This window comes from Boleophthalmus pectinirostris, unplaced genomic scaffold (genome assembly GCF_026225935.1).
Source record: "Boleophthalmus pectinirostris isolate CB_2022bp ecotype Guang Dong unplaced genomic scaffold, ASM2622593v1 HiC_scaffold_13, whole genome shotgun sequence".
Lineage (NCBI taxonomy): Eukaryota > Metazoa > Chordata > Actinopteri > Gobiiformes > Gobiidae > Boleophthalmus > Boleophthalmus pectinirostris.
Genome location: NW_026571036.1, coordinates 19,422,991 through 19,442,935, shown reverse-complemented (window position 1 = coordinate 19,442,935; position 19,945 = coordinate 19,422,991). Strand labels below are relative to the sequence as shown.

Genomic DNA, 19,945 nt, shown 5'->3' with positions numbered 1-19,945 from the left:
AAGCACTGCCACACTTAAATATGCAGGTTGCTTTAGTTTAGCATTGACCCTGTGATTTACATAGCCTTCACCCTTCCAGTGACTCCGACTCTAAATATAGTGCACGCTTTATGGAGCTGATGTTATATCACTATACCCCATCACACGCCATTTTACTACTACCGAATTCCTCCAAAGCTGATTACACCTCATAAAATAATGAGCGGAGGTGCAGGGGTGTGTGCTAATGAGGGTGAAACGCTGGTGATGGAGGACGGGATAAACAATTATAGATGGAGGGGGGAGAGAGGGAGGGGGCCAGCAGAGGAGCAAAGGGACACGGAGAGAGGGAGTGAGAAAGGTGAGGAGAGCTAAAGGACACTTTTATTGGACCGAGGAGGAAGAGGAGGAGGAGGAGGTGAGAGACGCTGCCCCACTGCCCGACCAGAAATCATAAGCTCATAAATCCCCTGAGTGAGGACGTCCTGTACTGCCCCATACACTGCCTCCTCACTCGTCCAAACTCACAGTCCTGCTTTTCTAATCTCTCACATCACACTTGTACTCTCTGAAGAACACTCTGAAAACATCACACCTACAATGTTACTTGTGCTTAAATGACGTCATGTGCACATCAAGTTTAGGAAGGATTTTGGATACAATAGGTTTATTATGAAAGTGGAAAGTGCATACATTTGAGCAATATGTTATGGTTTCAAACTAGACATTTGGTACAGAGGGTTTTTAAGTTTAAAATGAGACTGATTTTAGTTTTAAAGGTACACTATGTAACCAGTGGGGATATGAATCATTGTTTGTCTCCATAGAGATGTTATTGCTTTGCCTGTAATGTTCCATAGTATGTCATTGAGCTTATCTGTTTCAATTACAGATTCAGACTCGCTTCGCCACAGATCTAACCTGTAACTCAGTCTGGTGGTGCTGCAATAGACCAGTTTAATGTCATACTGTGAAATATTCCAGGCTAAGCAAGTGGTAGATGCTTCACCAGAAAGGTTACATATTGCACCTTTAAACTTGCACCTCAGCCAAAAAACACAGACCTCTCCCAAGGCCTTAGCCCCACCTAAGTTATAGATTTACAGTGCCAAGTTGTATAATAAAAGTAAATAATTGATCCTACACCCTGTTATTTCTTAGAATTATCAAATAAAAACTATTTTTTAATAACTGTTACTTAAGATAAGATTTGTGTTAGTTTTGCTTGTCAATGTCCCAGTTAAGTGACAACACATCATATTGCTATTCAGCTTAGTCACGATCCGCTTGTTTCATTTGTGTCAGATTCTAGATCACCTGATGCTGAGATCTTTCAGACTTTCACCCTAAAAAAAAACACCTGACTCCCTTTGTTCCGCTGTTGACTCTTTGAAAACCACTGAAGTGAGAGACCGAGTGGAGGATAGAGGGAGGAACAGGAAGTGAAGCAATGATGGAAAGATGACTGAAGAGAGGGAGAGGAGGAGGGAAGTGAAACATGAAGATGAGTGATTGTGATCAAGAAAGAGGAAGAGCAAACGCCTAGGCTCCACACTGATTAGATCTGCGAAACCGTCCGCCTTAATCCACAGGAATTCACTTGGATGCGAAAGGACTTACGTCATAGTGTCAGCGCCGGAGTTTCATTCAGTTAATGGTTAGCAGTGTCAGGTAAATCAAAAGCTTCATTATGCTGTGGCATCTTCTTAAACAGGTGATAGGCCACTGCAGAGGAGGCCAGACCCATGACAAATACACTGAAGAATGTGAGTCTATAATGATACTGATTCATACGAGTGACATACAAGGTGTTCTAACAAGAAAGCATCAAACTGTGCAACTCTTGGTAAGATGGAAGCAAGTGAACATCCTGTCCACTGTAATAGTAGTGATGTTACTTTGGTGACAAATAAATTGTTACTTGGGGCCCCCGAGAAGCATCTTCTACATTATGGGACAGAACACTCAAACCTCTAGTGCATTACAATAAAAGATTACTCAAATCTATCGAAATACAACTTTGAGTGAGCTAATTATGAGAGAAGACCGACGTGGATAAATGCTTAATTTTATATCTCCCATAACTTATAAATAATATTTGTATGATTCAGCATCTATAGTGATTAGTGCAGTGCTGACAGTATTGCCACAGAACACTATATTTACCCACTCTTCTTTCCTCTGGCCAAGTGTTGTTTTTGGTTCTCAACAGTAAGAAAACAGTGTCACTTTGATCTTTGCTCCTTGACGTCAGCTGATCTGTGAGACGATGGAGTTACAGTCTCCCAGGAGCACGAGGTCACTGGCTGCCAGGGCTGACGCTTTACAGCTCTGACACTCATAAACTAATGGCTCCATTTGACCCTAAACTGGAACAGACCGGACGATTTAGAGCTATAAAATTATTCAAGTCAGAGGCTGAATCATCTAATCTGGTGCAGAAGTGGAGGGCATTTATGTAAGTGTAATAAATTCAGTGGAGTCGACCTGTCAATATTGACGTTAGAGCGTGAGTCATGTGTTGTTAAAAATACTTTAATATACGAATATAAAATGTCAGTGTCAAAAGTGTCCTGAGCTCATTAAAAACAAAACAGAGATTCAAAAAGGACAAAATCAAGTCATCGTTGTCTGTCCTTCAAGCTTTCATCTGCCTGCTACTGCCACCTCAGCTACCTGCTTCTCTTCAACACCACCAGAGTCTTGGCCCCTGGGGTTATTTCACTAAACATTTCAGTAAAGCAATCTCCTTCCTACACCACTAATGGGACACTAGTTGGTCTTGCTTATATTACGTGAGGAATTTAAACTCGTTAGACACATTCACACTATGCAATGGCTGTTCACAGAGGCTACACGACCAAAGTTTGAGTGAATATCAGGAGGAACGTTGAAAACATCAGTTACTGAAGTATAAAATTATAAAATAAAAGTTGACTGACAAAAGCTTAACATCATGCACGCTCTCTCCGTTCATCGGCGTGATTTCCAACTGGAGTTTGCTGTTAATACACAAAGAGGAGAACTCACACTGAATCTGAGTTTTCAAAAACATCAGACACAGCTTAATATCATTTGCAGCTTATTTTTGGTTGAAGTTTAATCATTGTTCCTGTTTCACTGTGAGACTTATGGCCCCCTTTTGAGATGTGACTCTATATTTTCCCCATGATCAGAAATCTTTCACCGCAAATAGCCAAAATAGTGCAATGGACACCCGGCTTAGTCATGAAGTCAGATGAGACCACTGACCATAACTGAACTGGATGTCATTTTGAGTGAGGAGAAGTTGGATTGTTAACTGCCCCATGTTTCTAATGGTGGCTGTCCTCACTTGGCTCACAGATTACACAGCTCTTCTAAGACATCACTTTAAATCCTGTCGCTGTGAGCTACATTACTGTCCAAAAGGGCTTTCGGCTCAGATTGGGAATAAAAGAGACTTAAGAAAACCAACCCATACAGCCCAATTATATTTTGGACAAAGGGAGAGAGAGGGAGTAGAGTCCAAATCCTCTCTTCAGTTTAATGGCATGTCATACTGTATCCTGCTATCTGGACTCTTTGAATGGTGTATTATTAAATGAGCCACAATACAGAAACTCTTGGTATTCTACAGGCTGTGCTGACTAATGCATCCACACAGTCTTTTAGATGTGTCTGGCCCATCTCCAGATCCTGGTGGGAGAGCAGATGGTTAGAAACAAAATTAATCTATTCAATTTTTCTGATCCTTTGAAAATCTAAACAATTTTATGTGCTAAACCTTCATGAAATTAAAAATAACTGTTGTGCTTTTGTACAACTCCAACTTAACAGCTTGTTTACCATTCACTGCTATTTGAAGAGAGATTACTGACTATAGATATTGTAGCCTTTGCATATGTTCAATATGACAGAATACTTATATGTCTCCATGTCCGATGATGCTACCTGGCCAACTTGCCGGACAGATCTGTGGAGAGGCGACCCTGCTCTCAGTAAGAGACCAGTCCACCATGAGAAACGTTATGTAGTGTATTTTTAATGGTCCTATGATACACAAAATTGACTCTTGTGAGCTATAAGGCATGTTATAATGGTGTTTCCTCACCAAAAACATACCAGGAGTTGTGTTTTATTTAATTCACACATGTTTGAGTAACACTTTATAATTAGTATGTCTACATCTCTAAAGTTCAAAATGTTCTGGTCCACCTTGTGATGCCGTGAACCAATAGTTTTCAGTTTAACGCTTATACTTTTTACCTTTTATTAAGTTAAGATTGGCAATACCAGGGTTAAAATTATACAAATGAATCGAGTTTGTCGAGTGTGTCGAGTTTAAAAACATAGTGGAGCACTTCCTGTATTACCACATGACATCACAAGGTGTTGTTTGAGAGTAGAACTCAGCCTATAAATATGCAGGGTTGGTGTGTTAAGCTTGTGTGAATGAAACAAAACACAACTCCAGATATGTTTGTGATGAGGAAACAACATGATAACAGATCAGAAAATAGCCCTTTAACTATTTTGAGTTATGATTCCGGTAATTTTCAACTCTTTGCTACAGTTCTTCCAATGACTAAAACCTTCTGTAAAATAGGGCTAATCTACTGCTGTTCTGCACAAAGCAGTGGAAAACCGCTAATCTGCCTCTATTTTTAATCTTTTGTTACAACGCCAACAGCTCTGACAGTGTAAGAATGCAACATGGGCTAATAAACTCCTCACAGGTTTTCTCATTAGATTTGTGTGCATGTTTTTCAATGTGTCTGTTCCCACTCAGGAGGACTATAACAGTTTCTTCTGCCAGAGAAACCAAAAGGAAATAAGCACCTTCTACATTGGCAAAATACGAGGTGTGATGTATAAATTGCCTCTCTCACACCATAACAAGCTGAGGATAAATAATGGGGAAGTCGGGTAATATAATATGTGTCTATTTGGTTATAAAAACTAATATTATTCTTCCAATAACTTGGGGAGAGGTGTTCACGAGAAACACTAGAGAATATAAACAACGCTGTCTATTGAAGTTGGCTCAGAAAGTGCAAGCCTGTCCCATTGCATTTGGAGTTACTTCTACCCTGTGAATCCATATACTGATCCTCATTATTCTAGTGCTACTGCAGGCCGTTACCATGACATTGCAGTACCTGGAGGTCCCATTCACATTCAGCCTCTCGGTTCAGCTGTGCAGTGAGCTCGAGAAAATCCCTTACGACTGGACTTTAGCTGGCCCATCCCGCATCACACAATGTCCTGACTCATAGCATTAGCGCATTCAGTCGTACACAGTGAGAAGATGGGCAGCCAGAAACTATTAGCATGTATTAGCATAACTGTGGAAGAAATTAAAATATAAAGGAATTTTAAGGCTTTTAGCTCAGCTGTAAACAACAAGGCAAGGATGAAATGATTAGTTATATTGTCAGTTTTGTGCTGGATTCAAACACTTTTTCATGTCAGCAAATTAAATAAAATACCTAAACTTTGTTACTTTGTTATTTTTCTTCTTGGTCTAGAAATGTAAGCTTTCAATTTTGTTACAAGACTAAACTGTAGTTGGATTTTGTTAAAATATTAAAGGGCATATTATACTATTTTCTGAACTATGGTCTAATGTTGTTTCCTCATCACAAACAGACCTGGAGTTGTGTTTTGTTTCATTCACACCTGTTTAACGCACAAACCCTGCAGACTTCTTCTCTCAAACAGAAAACACTGTTCCACCTTGTGATGTCATGTAGTGAGGTTGGTGTGTCTGAAACCCCATGCATCTTCACTAAAGGTAGCAAAGGTAAAAGGTAGCTGTTAAATTGAAAACTATCGCTTCATGACATCACATTTTGAGCTTTGGACATGAAACAGATTAATAATGCAGGATTACTCAAACATGTGTAAATGAAACAAAACAAAACAAAGTCCAAGTATGTTTTTAAGGAGGTAACATTCTAACTTAGCTTAACACTCATGAAAGTAGATTTTTTGTAATATATTATCCACTGATTTCATTGTGGGTGTCTTTATTGCTCAAAAATGTCTTTAAAAACATGTATTCTTGTATTTTTACTATGAGCATACTCGCTTCTCCACAGTTCTGCCTTGTAATTTGGCCTGGTGGCATACTCACTTGTCTCCATGAAGATATATACGTTTAATGCCATTCTGTGTAACATTTCAGGCAAAGAAATAACATCTCCATGAAGACAAGAAGGTTTCGGACCGTCCAACAGAACAGTGACATAAGGCACCTTTAAGTTTTCATCAGCACCTTCCTAATCTGCTGGTGGATCATGTTTTCCAGCTCTAGACCAAAAGTCGATATGAAAATCCTGCTCCTCTCTTTGAACTCTATTTCAGAAGCCTAATCTCCCATGAGACACTGGTGCAGCTAAACCTTTACCGCTATGGCCATTTGGATTCCAATTCACCCCGAGCTCATTTATTTCAGGCCAGCAACTTTAAATTAGGGGTAAAGGAAAGGAGAAGAACACAGGGCTCCATTTTAATAAGCAAGTCCTCTTTCCAACTGAGAATACATTAGCTTGTGTAAGACTGTATTGCTCCCCTATTGTTTTGGTTCTGTTTTCTTGTTATGTCTTGTTATAATGACTAAGCCTGGATTTCATCAACGGAACAAGTTCATACTCATTTTTTCCACAGTTCAGAGAATAGTATCACTGCCTAAAACATAAACATAGTATAACACATATCATTTACTTCTTTTGGTATTATCGGTAATGCTGTGAGCAGTGACCGGTAAGTTGTATAAGATTAGCTTCATGTTTGTTTTCAGCACACAAAAGACTGAAAACTGAACTGTTGTCAGTGTGTGTGACCACAGAGGCTCCAAACACTTCCAGTTGCTTGTTTTGCATGACATTACTCTGACCAAAAAGGCAAGTCCAGTTATTATTTTAGATCACATTCTAATTCTCCAGCTGTTCTTGAACTTTGACTTGTAACTTTGTAATTTCCCCACTGTGGAACAAATAAAAGTTTAACTGAAGGTTTGTCTTAACCTTTTTGATGAAGGGCATGCCACTTGCTTGTGTTCGTCTTAACTATTTCCATGGAGACACCAAGTTACAGGTCAGATCCGGTGGAGAGGAGATCCTGCTCACCGTAAGAATATGTGTGTTTTTAGCAATAAAAATTCTTAACTGAATACACAAGAGTATGTTTAATACCATATTGTGTTACATTTCATCCCGAGCAATAACATCCTCATGGAGACAAGCAGGTGGTGTAAGCCAGAAAAGTTACCGCACCTCTAAGTTACCCTTGACCATTCTGCATGTGCATTGCTGTTACTAATCTTTACTGCAGCTAGTTCTCATTAACTCTAATAATATTAACTATAAATGTGGTACTTCCCTGGACTCTATTCTCACGGTGGACTTTAGATGACACAGATTTAGATTTATAACCTACGTATCAATGTCACAGTTTTTTAGGTTAGGTAATTATTATCTTAAGAATACAAAAGTGCTTAGCTGTGACTAGCATAAGGGGAAGTCGATAAATTAAATCCCCATGTGCCATGTATTTCCTGAGTTATGGCCCTGTGGGAGACAGCTGCGCACATCCTGCATAAGCCCATGAGCACAAGAACGTCCCTGGACAATATTACATCCTGACTTCTGAGGCTGAGACTATCTGAGTGAGAGTTATGTAACCTAAATAATACCAACCCATGCTCTCCTTAGAGGTCACCACATAACCAGGATATAGGACAGAGAGGGAGTTTGAAGAAGAAGGTTAAAACTGCAGTACATGTATGTCAGTGATGGGAAGAATACTTTGAAAATGTATTTAGTTGCAGAATACTTGCATGAAGAAGTATTGAGCATCTAATTAGAGTACATTACATTGCATTCTATAGTGTAAAAACATGGGGTTTATCAGCTTTATGTTTGTCCATTAGTTCGACAATTCTGAGGAATAAAGTCCACCACAGAGATGGACAGAACAGTAAACTGCGATAAAGTGCAAGATAAACATTACAGTAAGAGTTCATTTCATACATGGATGTTTGAGATGTTACGCAAACTACTGTATTTACGATCTATACATGTACATAAACACAGTTATCACATGTGCTACTCTTCAGTGTGTGGAATATAGTCTTTTAACTACAGTCAATTGATAGATAGCGCATCCTTGTCTCATCCATATTGTTCAAAGTCTTTAAAAAACTCTTTCATTAACTTTTTTTTTTCTTGTCTGCTTTTGTTTGTTTCCTCATGTACTCTTTGAGTATCTTGAAAAGCTCTATACAAGTGTTATGTATTATTATTATTATTATTATTATTAAAATTATATATGAAATAACAGTCATTTTCCTTTGTAGAGATTTTGCAAGTAAAATAATAACAGCAATGCATTTAGTATAAGTGGAATGTAACAAAGTAAAAGTATTTTTGAATAGGACTGAAAAGTAAAAGTATTTTTTATTATAGTTTGAGATGAGCTGAAAAGGCTGAGGGTTTATTTTTAGCACATTCGTAGTTTGAGGAAACAAAATACATATATATCCAAATATAAATAAAAACAGCTAGGTAAAAATGATTTATTTTATGTAAATAAATATTAAATTCAGCACCAGTCTATCAAAATCACTACATTTGAAGCTTTATTAGATATCAAAAACTGAAATACTTCTACTTACATTACATACAGTATATTTTTAAACAGATACTTTTACTTAAGCAGATTTTTTTTTTTTACTTTGTTTATTTGTTTAATTTTTTTGCTCTAGTATCCTCTAGTATACTTTTACTTAGATAACAAAATTGAGTACTTCTTTCACAACTGTAATAAGAACATTAATCTCCCTACATTTGCATTGTACCAATAGATTTACATCCACATAATTATAAACAATAGACAGTGTAATGACCGACTGTTACCCCTTTTTATTTAAGACCTACAGCACTTGTTTATGTCCATTCTGTCTATCCGGCACTTGGTTTAATTATAGCCAGGGGGAAGATTTCTTTTTGCAGAGTTGCAGAATTAAAACTACATCTATCACTTACAATGTTCCTTAAGCCAAACAGCAGCAATACAGCGGGGATGGGGGTATCTAGCCCTGATATGAACCGATAAGACCTGAATGTGTGCAGCGAGTGTGTTGGCCAAGGACACCATTTAAACTTACATAACTGCCATTCTGGGTCAGCGACACAGCCGTCCAGCCAAATCAGCTTCCTCAACAAGTACGCAGCCCCTGACCTTTTCTTCCATTATTCACGCTTAATGCACTTTCCTATTCTTAAGACGATATCACTTTTAAGGTGTGCAGTGGCAGGGTTCTCTTTTTGAGTGGAAAGATGTGTGTAATTTAAGAGAAATGGTATTTAAAGGTGCACTATGTAATTTTCCGAGTTGGGGGGGTAGAGCTAGCTTTGCCTGCAATATTCCACAGTATAGCATTAAACATATCTAAAGTGCATTTGTTCAATTACTGGTGTTTTATAGCTTAAAAATACATATAACACCATGCATTCTTACTGCAAGTGGGGTCAAATTCTCCACAGATATGACTTGTAATTCTGCTTGGTAGCACCTCCTGCCTGTCTCCATGGAGATACACAACTTTAGTTTCATACTGTAGAACAAGCAAAGAACAGGCAAAGAAATAACATCTTCATGGAAACAATCAAATGGCAGCCCCTCCAACAGAAAAGTTACACAGTGCACCTTTAAGAATAACAATGATCAAATCTCAAATGTTCCAATTATTTATGTAATTCCTAGATAACTTAATATACTCTTAATTATATTTGGTTTTATTGTGTATAAAACCTGCTCACTGTAATTTAGACCTCATGTCATAACTTTATAATATTACTGTATTTAGTGTAGCATTCAAGCAAATGTGAGTGTTTCTGTATGTGTTTTAAAATGTGCACATTGAATGGACTCAAATGAACTACTCAAATTTAAGTACGACAATCTTGTTATTGTTCAAACCAATCATGCATTATCTTAATCACAATTGTTCAGCCCTAGTTCTTTCACATTAAATGAAGATTTGGTTGAAATCCTTTGAGGCTTGGTCCAGCTTTTACATAACAAGGGATTACTGCTAAATCCTCAAATGTCCTCACGACACTTGAAAATTTAACCCCTTACAAGCCCATGTCAAACTATCTCACTGATTTAGATGCAATAGGATTAATTAATTTGTCTTAAAATGTAATCTGTATCATAATTTATTTGCATGTTTCCAGGTGAGAAAGTGGAAGATGCTGTCACGGCACCACAGTGATAAGCAGAGGGAGATAGAGCCGGACCTCCACTTGGGGGGCTGTCAGGCCTGGGGGGTCCACACTGGGCCCCTCCTGGCCAGTCCTGTGATGCTGGAGTGCTCCATCTGCAGTGGTCCCTACATCAGCTATGCCCTGGAAGACACCTGGCAGCCACGGCAACGCACACAGGTCAGGCAATTCAAACTCAGCCAGTATATTTTATAAACTCTGTATTGTTCATACCGTCACTGACAGCACACTGATGTAGTTTGTGGACAAAATGTGACTATTATTAAAGGTGTACAATGTAACATTTCTGTTGGAGGGTTTGCCATCTCCTTGTCTCAATGATGATGTTGCTTTGCCTGGAAATGTTCGACTGTATGTAACAATGTATGTTTTTCAACTTTTTTGAGTAAACACCTGTAATAAGGCAAAGTGCAAGATGGACATGTTTAATGCAGTAACATCTTCGAACGTCTAGAAAAGTTACATAGTACATCTTTAAATTATAGCCAAATTGGTTGGTAGTTAGTGTTTCAATAGTTGTTAAGCATGTGTGAAGAGTCATAAAGTAGAAAATTTAATTAATTATTACACTCAATCTTTGCCCAAAACATTAGTTAACAAGTGATTTATTCATTGAGACACAGCATTTCCCCTGTGCTCTGTGGAAAGTTGTGTAATTACATTGAAGCCAAAAGTTTGTAAGTTCCCTTTTAATTTAAGTCACTGACAGCACCTTAAAAGTTTTCATTACTTATAGACTCTGACTCTGGCAAAGCTATATCTCCCAGTTGCAAAGCTCCAACTTTGTGTCTTTTTGGTGTAAGTAAAAAAAAAAAAAAAAACCTTTGATGAAATATTAATGAAAAGAAAAGCCTGAATCCCCATCACCATGGCGACGCCCCATCTCTCCAGTGAATCTGTAAACAAAGTTGAAAAGGGAAGTCAGAGAAAGACACGAAGAGACAGACATCGGGCTAATTCAGAGGGAATGGACAATGCACAGGGTGCAGCCATGGATGAATAAACAGCCATGTCGACAGAATTAGCAGTATCCTTCTTCAGTCCTGGTTTAGTTTGATTGTGTCTTAGCAAAGACCAGGTTTAGTTCACATTCAGGTATGTTTCAATACTGGCTCAGCCCTGGCTAATCCTCCTTTATGAGCAGTCCTGTTCTAGTTTATACCTGGCTTCAAATACAGTTCCACTGGAGCTTTATTGTTTATATTTCAATGACACTTTGTAATAACTACACTTTAATATCCTAAATAAAACATGAAGAATTCAATCGTAATGAACAAATAGCGTATTAAGAATGTTTCAGGCTTAGTAACTACTCATACTTACCACTAACTTGCTTAATCCCTTAATTAAAGGATATTTTGGCTGTGTTCTTCTCTCAAACTGAACACAACTCCATGTATGTTTTTGATGACATAACATTATACATGGCTTAAAACTCACAAGAGTCAATTTTGTGTAATATAGGACCTTTAACAAGCTATTAATAAACATAATTAATAATGAAGAAATTGTCTTTGTTCATGGTGGTGGTTCAAGATGGTATTAAGGTGTAGTTATTTTAAAGTGGTACCAATATTTCTCATAGCTTATGTACTTTATCAAGCCACTTCAAAGAGATTGTTAAGTGATTATGCAGTATCATTTAAACTCTCACTCACACAAGTTCACACATGCATCAGCACAACAAAAAACACCCCAGAGGAAGTCTCAAAATGTGCAAGAAGTTTTCAGAGTGGAGACACAAACTAGGCTAGGGTTGAGTAGCACAGATACACACGACTTTGACAGTGAGACTGACACTCAGCTTCACCAAACAGTCAAATCTGACATAGCGCTGGGGTGTCATGGGACTTTGGTGAAATCCATATGACAGGAAGACTTTTTAAAGCTGTCAGAATTTGTTTATTTTTGGATAAAAGATGGACTTAGCATAATAGCAGTAAAGGTTTGCAAAGATATTGTTAATAAGCCAACCTAGATTTGGGTCTTTTGTTTAGTTGACATGACTAGGTTCAGCTACAGTTACATAGACAAAGAGTAGCCCAGACCAACTGGGAGGAACCTACAGTACACATTGTCTACTGAAAGTAAAAGTAGCCGGACTAGTTCGCATTAAATCATTTTCAGTTCTAAGCTCTATGCCACTTTCTTGTAGCTACATCCATACTTTTGCTGTCAGATCATTTCATTATTGGCCAAGCTGTTAGATGCAGTGCTCAAGTTATTCATGTCAGATTCCACTGCACACTCAAACATTTTTGAAGAGAGAGGACCCAAACTGATGTCGCCTGGCTTATTTTATGCTCTCTCTTTGTGGATAATTACATATGTCAATGGAGCAAAGGTTTAGCTGAGTCCACTGCTGATTAAGATCACTTTCAATCTGCACTAGAGGCTCACTGCTGCACTGAAATCCTCTGGTCTTTATTAGAAACAGGGCTTTTCTTCCCTCTTTATCTATGTGCCCGGACAGATTGAATGCCACCTCACCCTGGAAACCAAGGCCTCATTAAAACACATCATAGGGAGCTAAGTAAGGAAGTAGGGCATTCACATTCACTAGGGCATTTCCAGTATAAGGGGGTAGCGGTTCACTGGGGTCAGGGGCTGTAGTGGGGTATATTCTCAAAAGAAACTATCCAAAGTTTGGTTTTGCAAGCAACTGGTGATTTAATATTTTCACTATTAACACAGTGTATTTCTCCCCCAGGCGATGGACCTGTACTACCACAATGACTCAGAGCCTGACAACTACTGTTGCCCCGGCGACAACAGTAAGTCAACGCCCAGTAACCTTGTTTTTCTATTTCTCAACTTCCTTCTTCCCATCCATTTTTATATGGAATACATTATTATGGTTACCTTTACAACTTATTTTCTTCTTGATGAATGAATACTGTGAAACAATAGCAGTTTTGGCGATGTAGGACTGCTCATTATTAACATTTGTGTATTTTTCCCCACATTCAGTCTTTCATTTAATACTTTTATCTCTGTTCTTCTTTCTGCCCTTTTCACCTTACATCACAAGGCTGTAATCCCACCCTAAGCTTGGATAATAACTGTTGTTGCTCATAAACCAAAATTACTATTTGCACTTTACATGAGGCAGCAAAACAGCCTTTTACAGGCACAAAACATGGCTCTGGCCTTGTGTTAGCCATATACTGTCATGACTGCAGGCTTCATACATGTACAGAGAGGGAGCCAGTGGGGGAGAGTTCACTGTTGTTTTATAGCTGCTGACTGGAACAGAGCACTTATATTACCGTCTTGCGTTTTTATTTGTGCCACTGCAGAGTTCAAAGTCTGCAATCTGTCACGTTTGGGAATGCAGCCAAAGAAGCTACAATGTCTATGTTGCAAGTTTAGCAGCAGTCTTTACATTCCTTATGTAAAACGAGGACATCGTGTGATAGTTTAGTTTAGAAAGCATTGCATTCCTGAAGGTTTCTCACACTGCCAAGTGTACAGGTGCACTCAGCTAATTGTTGGCTTTTTCGGGTGCAACATTTCAAGCAGTTGTAATTAGCTAAAACTGTAATTTTAACAGTTTTGAGAGTCAAAAACTGGCAGAGTGCAGAGTTTATGCAAGCATTCAAAAATATTTACTATCAAGAATCACTGCTCATCATTTTTATTGTATTTACACTGGAAAATTCTAGATGAGTGTAAACTACTTAAATTAAAAACTATTTACTTTATTGAAGGAGATTGGACTTGACAAGAAAAATTATCGACCAGTGGAGTAAGTTATAAGTATGAAAAGTCTTGTTCCATTGGTAGATCATTTTACCTGTCATGTGAAATGTTAAATCAAGATTACATTTTTAGTCATTTTAACTTGGTAATATTTTAGTTTTTGCTGTGTAAAAGGACCATGCTGCTACTCTGTACTTACTTTTGACTATTACTACAACTAGTACTTACCACCACTACTATTGCTACACTGCTGTTACAACTACTACTCTTATGCAAATATATGTTAATTATCTATGTAATCTATTATATTGTAGAAAGGATCCATCATACTTAGAACCACATAAACAGTACAAATAATCAGTAATAGACAATTTTACACATTTACCATCTTAATTTTATATTACAAATATACATGGACCGTGCAGAGATCCTAACTTATTATAATTAGATAACGCAATCTATTTTGATGTTGATTCAAGTATCAACTATAAACCACTAAACCCCACCAACTGCACAATTGTGTATTTCCACCATGTCAACAGCTTCAGATAAAGCTCCGTTGCTCCATGTTTTTCTGAGTGTCCTCAAACTTTACTCTTTTGTCCTGTGTGACGCAACTCTGGATAAGCCCTTTCTTCAGCGCCACCATATCCCTTTATTCTTGTGGGGTTAGTGACGCACTGATCACCTGTGCCAGCCTGTCCTCCATCCGAACCTCCCACACTCTTTCAACAAACAGGACAGGAGTTATACCAACTAGACAGTATAAGTTGACTTAATGGACATTTTTATTGAAATGGTGGAGAGTGTGAGAGTCACGCAATACACAAACAATGAAACTTGAGTCACTGGCACAAATCAGAACATTAGTTAATATTTAAGCTTGATAGATTTATAGATTTTCCACATTTCTGCATTCCATTTTGTGTTTTTCTTTCCTCATTGCCATTTTATTTCATATTTCCCACTAACTACGATCCAAAATTGCAGCCCTCTTGAATAATTAAACATATTCTTAATTGTTAAATGGCTCATGTTAAGCTATTTTGTTTTCTGTTATATTATCTGTTATAATGTTTTAATATTATCTGTTATAATGTTTATGCATCAAAAACCTACCTGGAGTTGCGTTTTGTTTCTTTCACACCTGTTTAACACACAGACCCCCCAAGCTGTGTTCTTCTCCCAAACTGAAAACACCCTGTTCCACTTGTAATGTCATGTGGCAATACAGGAAGTGCTCCACCTAGTTTTTAAATGCCTTTCACCTCTAAAATCACTTTGATACTCTCAGCCCTGGAATGACATCACAAGTTGGAACAGAACATTTTAATCTTTGGAGATGCAGATAGCCTAGTGATATAGGATTACTCAAACATGTGTGAATGAAACAAAACAACAAAATAAAACAACAACAAGTATGCTTCTGATGAGGAAACAACATTCGACATGGTTAAACCATGCTCATAAGAGTCAGTTTAGCATAATATAGGACCTTTAAGTTCTCTTTTATTGAATGGAAAGCATTTATTAAGTGTACATATTGTACTACATGTAGTTTTCTCTCTTTGTACTTGCCTTATGGCTCGTTGTCATTTGAGTATACAGCAACTGAGCAAGGAACTTTTCAATCACATGGTGTACTTAACTGCAGTTGTTTATGTATGACCAGGGCAAGTGAAGGCAAGTCTGGAGCTGTACTTTTGGATACAAATTCAGTTTTACCACGGCAAAGGTGACTTAGTAAGGCATAAAATATTTCACACACACAAGCACAAAAAGCACAAAATGTTCTGTCTGTATGAAGGGACATTCTGTATTACGCAATAACTTAAGTAGCCTCCAAGAGTACCCTGGTGAATTTGGTAAACAAAACTTAGAAACTAGGGCAGAACCAGCTCAAAACAAGGGAGTTTTTAACCATGTCTTCAAATGAGGTCAACCATACCCCTGCCCTATAATTAACAAGAGCCCACATAATGAGTTAGGGCCCCTTGGTTGTTTGGGACCCTTAAAACAGGGAACACCATGTATGCAAACACATATACAAACATACTGGCTGGTGTATAGGCACACTATAAAAGCCTGGCTGTCCCTGTGAATGGGTAAGAGCTTTATGTAACTGTGTCACTTGGTTCCTCACCAGTGCTCATTCGCATTCACTACCAGACAAACTGAATCAGCTATGACCACAAATAAAATAAACCCCTCATTCCGGTCGTAAATGGGCAAAATAAAATATTAAAGTCCAAACTGTGGTTCAGAGACCAGTCATGGCACGAAATACAAATTAAAGTCTCCAAGCTTCACTCGTAAACCATCTGACAACATTTTACAAGCCCCAGAAGCAACAAAACTTCAGATCTGCTACAGCCTGATCAAATCATATATTTTCTATTCTAAAATACACTACTGAATGTACAAAGGGATGGCCTTAGACTTCAATCTCTCACACAATAATTTAACTAAAACAAACAGACCTGGAAATTTACCAATGAGGCTGTAAATCATGACCTTCAAGACAGCTGTAATAAAATGTTTACATTGTGTGAATAGGTGTGGGAGTTTTCCATTCACCTAATGGCCAAACTGCATATTTAGTTAACCTTAGCTTTCATTAGCCTTTTTCTTTTACAATTTCTGTCATTAAATTTGTCAAATTAAGATTCATGTAAACATCATAATGTAATCAATTGCCCTGGTTTTCCACAAATTCTATTATATAGGCCAATACCTTACCTCATTTGACAAGATTATTTTATAGAAGTTATTCAAATGCCCAACAAACATTTTCAAATTCTGATTAAAGAGCTGTTTTCTGATCATTGCTATAATGTTTCCTCATCAAAAACATGCCCAAAGTTGTGTTTCGTTTCATTCACACCTGTTTAACACACAGACCCTGCATATTTAGACAAAGTTCTTCTCTCAGACAGAAAACATCCTTTTCCACCTTATGATGTCATTTGATAATACAAGAAGTGCTTCTTTGTGTTTTTAAACTCCATACACCTTCGCTAGAATCACTGGAATGATACAGAACTAAAGGTAAAAGGAGCTGCTAAGTTGAAAACTTCTACTACATGACATCACAAGGTGGAAGAGAGCATTTTGAGCTTTGGAGATGTAGACAGACTAATAATAAAGAATTACTCAAACATTTGTGAATGAAACAAAACAAAAGTCCAGGTGTTTTTGAGGAGGTAACTACATTCTAACATGGCTAAATGCTCACAGGAGTAAATTTTGTGTAATACAGGACTTTTACTATAATAACTGAACTGAATTATATAAAGGCCTATGTAACAACAGCACTGGAACACAGACCCTGGCCTCTTCCTCCCTTTGAGGATGAGTGTTCCCAACAGCATATAACTATAGGCTGGCCTTGGCACCGGAGACTGTGCCACTAGACCGTTACATAATTCATTAGTGGGTGACACACACAATACAAACAAACACACTTCTTGAGTTCAGTGGAGGCCTTTCCAGTCACCAGCCTGTGTAAATGCCAATGAGGAGAGAGGGCCAGAGAGGAAAATCACTGAGTGCACTCATTGTTAACACTGGTGGACTGATCCCATTGGTTTGCCTGTCTTCCGCTGTGCTGCTCCTCTCTCAGCACCTCGCACTCATTTGAGCAGAGATGCACACGCTAGTGGATCACCGGCTTCATCTCGAAGGTAAAAATATAGAAATACAAATATAGATACATATAGAGTCACAGTAGTTAACTTCACCCACCCACTAACAACTAACTTGTAAAGAGATTGCTGTGGTTTTATCGAAAACTCATTTCCTGGCTTTTCATTGTTAGGACTCCATTCATGCACATGTGAGTTGCATCGTGTAGCTTCGAATAAGAGATTTGAGTTTGTGAGCTGTACTTTTGCTCCAATTTGTGGTAGGACCAAAGATGCTAATTCCAGCCACAATGGATTAGCTGGAGTTAGTAAAAACAAAAATAATTGGTTAGTTGATGAGGCATAGACTTAGATAAAAAAAAAAAAACTTTATTGATCACAAGGGAAATTATTTGGACACAGTAGCTCACACATCACAATAAGTATAATAATAAAGAGCATAATATATTCAGCAAAATAGCAAGAGACTGGTTTCAGATGAGGCATAATTATATAAATGTATAAATGCACAAGTACAAATAGAAATGTGGTAATACAAAATATATCTCAGCTATATATAAGTGGTGGGTAAGTAGAAAACAGAAGAAAGATGAAATAATGATTGATAGGGCATAAGGTTATCTATTACATAAGGGTGAGTTGTTGTACAGTTGTATGGAGTATGGTAAATACTAAATGTTGTCCAGTATCTCTCACTGTTTGAGCAGAGCTGTTGGAGAATGAGCTCCTCTGTTCCTTTATAAAAGTTTATAAAGAGGCTTTGGTTGTTTCATCATTTACCTCATTTACCCTAGAAGCTCTTCAGGCACTTTACCATTAAATGAGCTAACTCCTTAACAGAAGTCTTCATTCTCTGCATGCAAGATGTGAGAGTGTTTAGTTCTGTTGTAGATCTTGCATATCTCCCTTGGCAACACTGTCTTCTCACTCTCAGAAAGATGCATAATAAATTAGTACGAGCACCAACTCCAAAGCAACTTGTTGTCAACCCTGTTTTCTGATCTATGTTATGTTGTTTCCTCATCACAAACATACCTGGAGTTGTGTTTTGTTTCTTTCGCACATGTTTAACACACAAACCCTACATATTTAGGCTGAGCTCTATATGAAAACACTATTCCATCTTGTCATTCCACCTTGAAATCTACCACTTCATGACATCACAAGGTGGAAAAGAGCATTTTCAGCTTTGGAGATGTATACAGACTAATAATAAAGGGTTACTCAAACATGTGAATGAAACAAAATACAACTGCAGGTATGTTTTTGAGGAGGCAACAGCATTCTAACATTACATAAAGCTCACAAGAGTCAGTTTTGCTTATTATAGGACCTTTCATATGCTGCTGAAAATGACTGGCTGAATCTGACATTTTAACTGTTGGCAAAATATTAGTGGAAGTTTTGGGCTCTGCATTGAGATAACACATTCCTATATCTTTTCTTCGAAGTATTGTTTTGTCTTTTTGAGGTCAGCACTTTTTACAGCTTTTGATAAAGTTTTTAGTTTGAGAAGCGAGATGTCTATTCATGTTCCACACAGAGCATTGTTCTTTTGTCATTTCGTCAGAAGATGAAACAGCAATTGTAAGATGGCAGGTTGACAACTCAAGGAGAAAAGGGGTATATTTTAACAGGCTGCAATGGTGGTGTAATGCTGACTGAAAAGTAGGGACTGTCTTAACACAAAAAGATTTATTTAAGAGTTGAAAATAGAGCCCTTAACCAGAGTATATGACATGGACTCTCAAAGTGTCAGTGAGTCCAAGTTAACAGTGTAGGAGATATTAATAATAGATTTGACCTCAGCTAAGTCAAAAACACAAAGCACAGTGTTGAGATGTTTTCAAAAGTGCAGAGTCACACACAAACACGCAAACTGTAATTTTAAGGTTTCTGCGTTTTAAGCATTTTGACTTACAGTGTGATTTGGCCCAGCAGCAGCTTGCAGAGAATCAGCACTTTGAAATGGCATTACCTGCACGGACTATTTTCAATTCACAAGATATGTTTTTTAACTCAAGCACATAAAGAAGGTACAACTATTGTCCTCCACCCAGTTGTCTCCAAGCAGATGTAACTGCTTTAAATGGAATGTTCCACGATCTGGCATTAAACTTGTCTATTTTGCATTTATTCAGTTACAAGTGTTCTTATATGAGTGTGCTTGTCAGATCCAATTACATGGCATTGTCTCCATTGAGATGTCCCTAATCAATAGAGACGTTTAATGGCATTGTAGGTAGTAACAGTGCATTCAAGCAGCTGGCATCCTCACTGGAAAGTTACACTGTGCACAATCAGTCATTTGTTGTGGTTAATAATTCAGACCAAATGAAAGGGGAA

At 37.8% G+C, this 19,945-nt stretch overlaps 1 protein-coding gene across 1 annotated transcript in view; it reads left to right on the top strand.

Annotated features, from left to right (window-relative positions):
- sgk1 (serum/glucocorticoid regulated kinase 1) overlaps nucleotides 1-19,945 on the top strand; it is a 38,917-nt gene that overhangs the window by 12,967 nt on the left and 6,005 nt on the right. Inside the window, 2 exon segments of the mRNA XM_020917680.2 lie at nucleotides 10,206-10,412; nucleotides 12,964-13,027. Coding sequence (XP_020773339.2) covers nucleotides 10,206-10,412; nucleotides 12,964-13,027 — 271 coding nt within the window.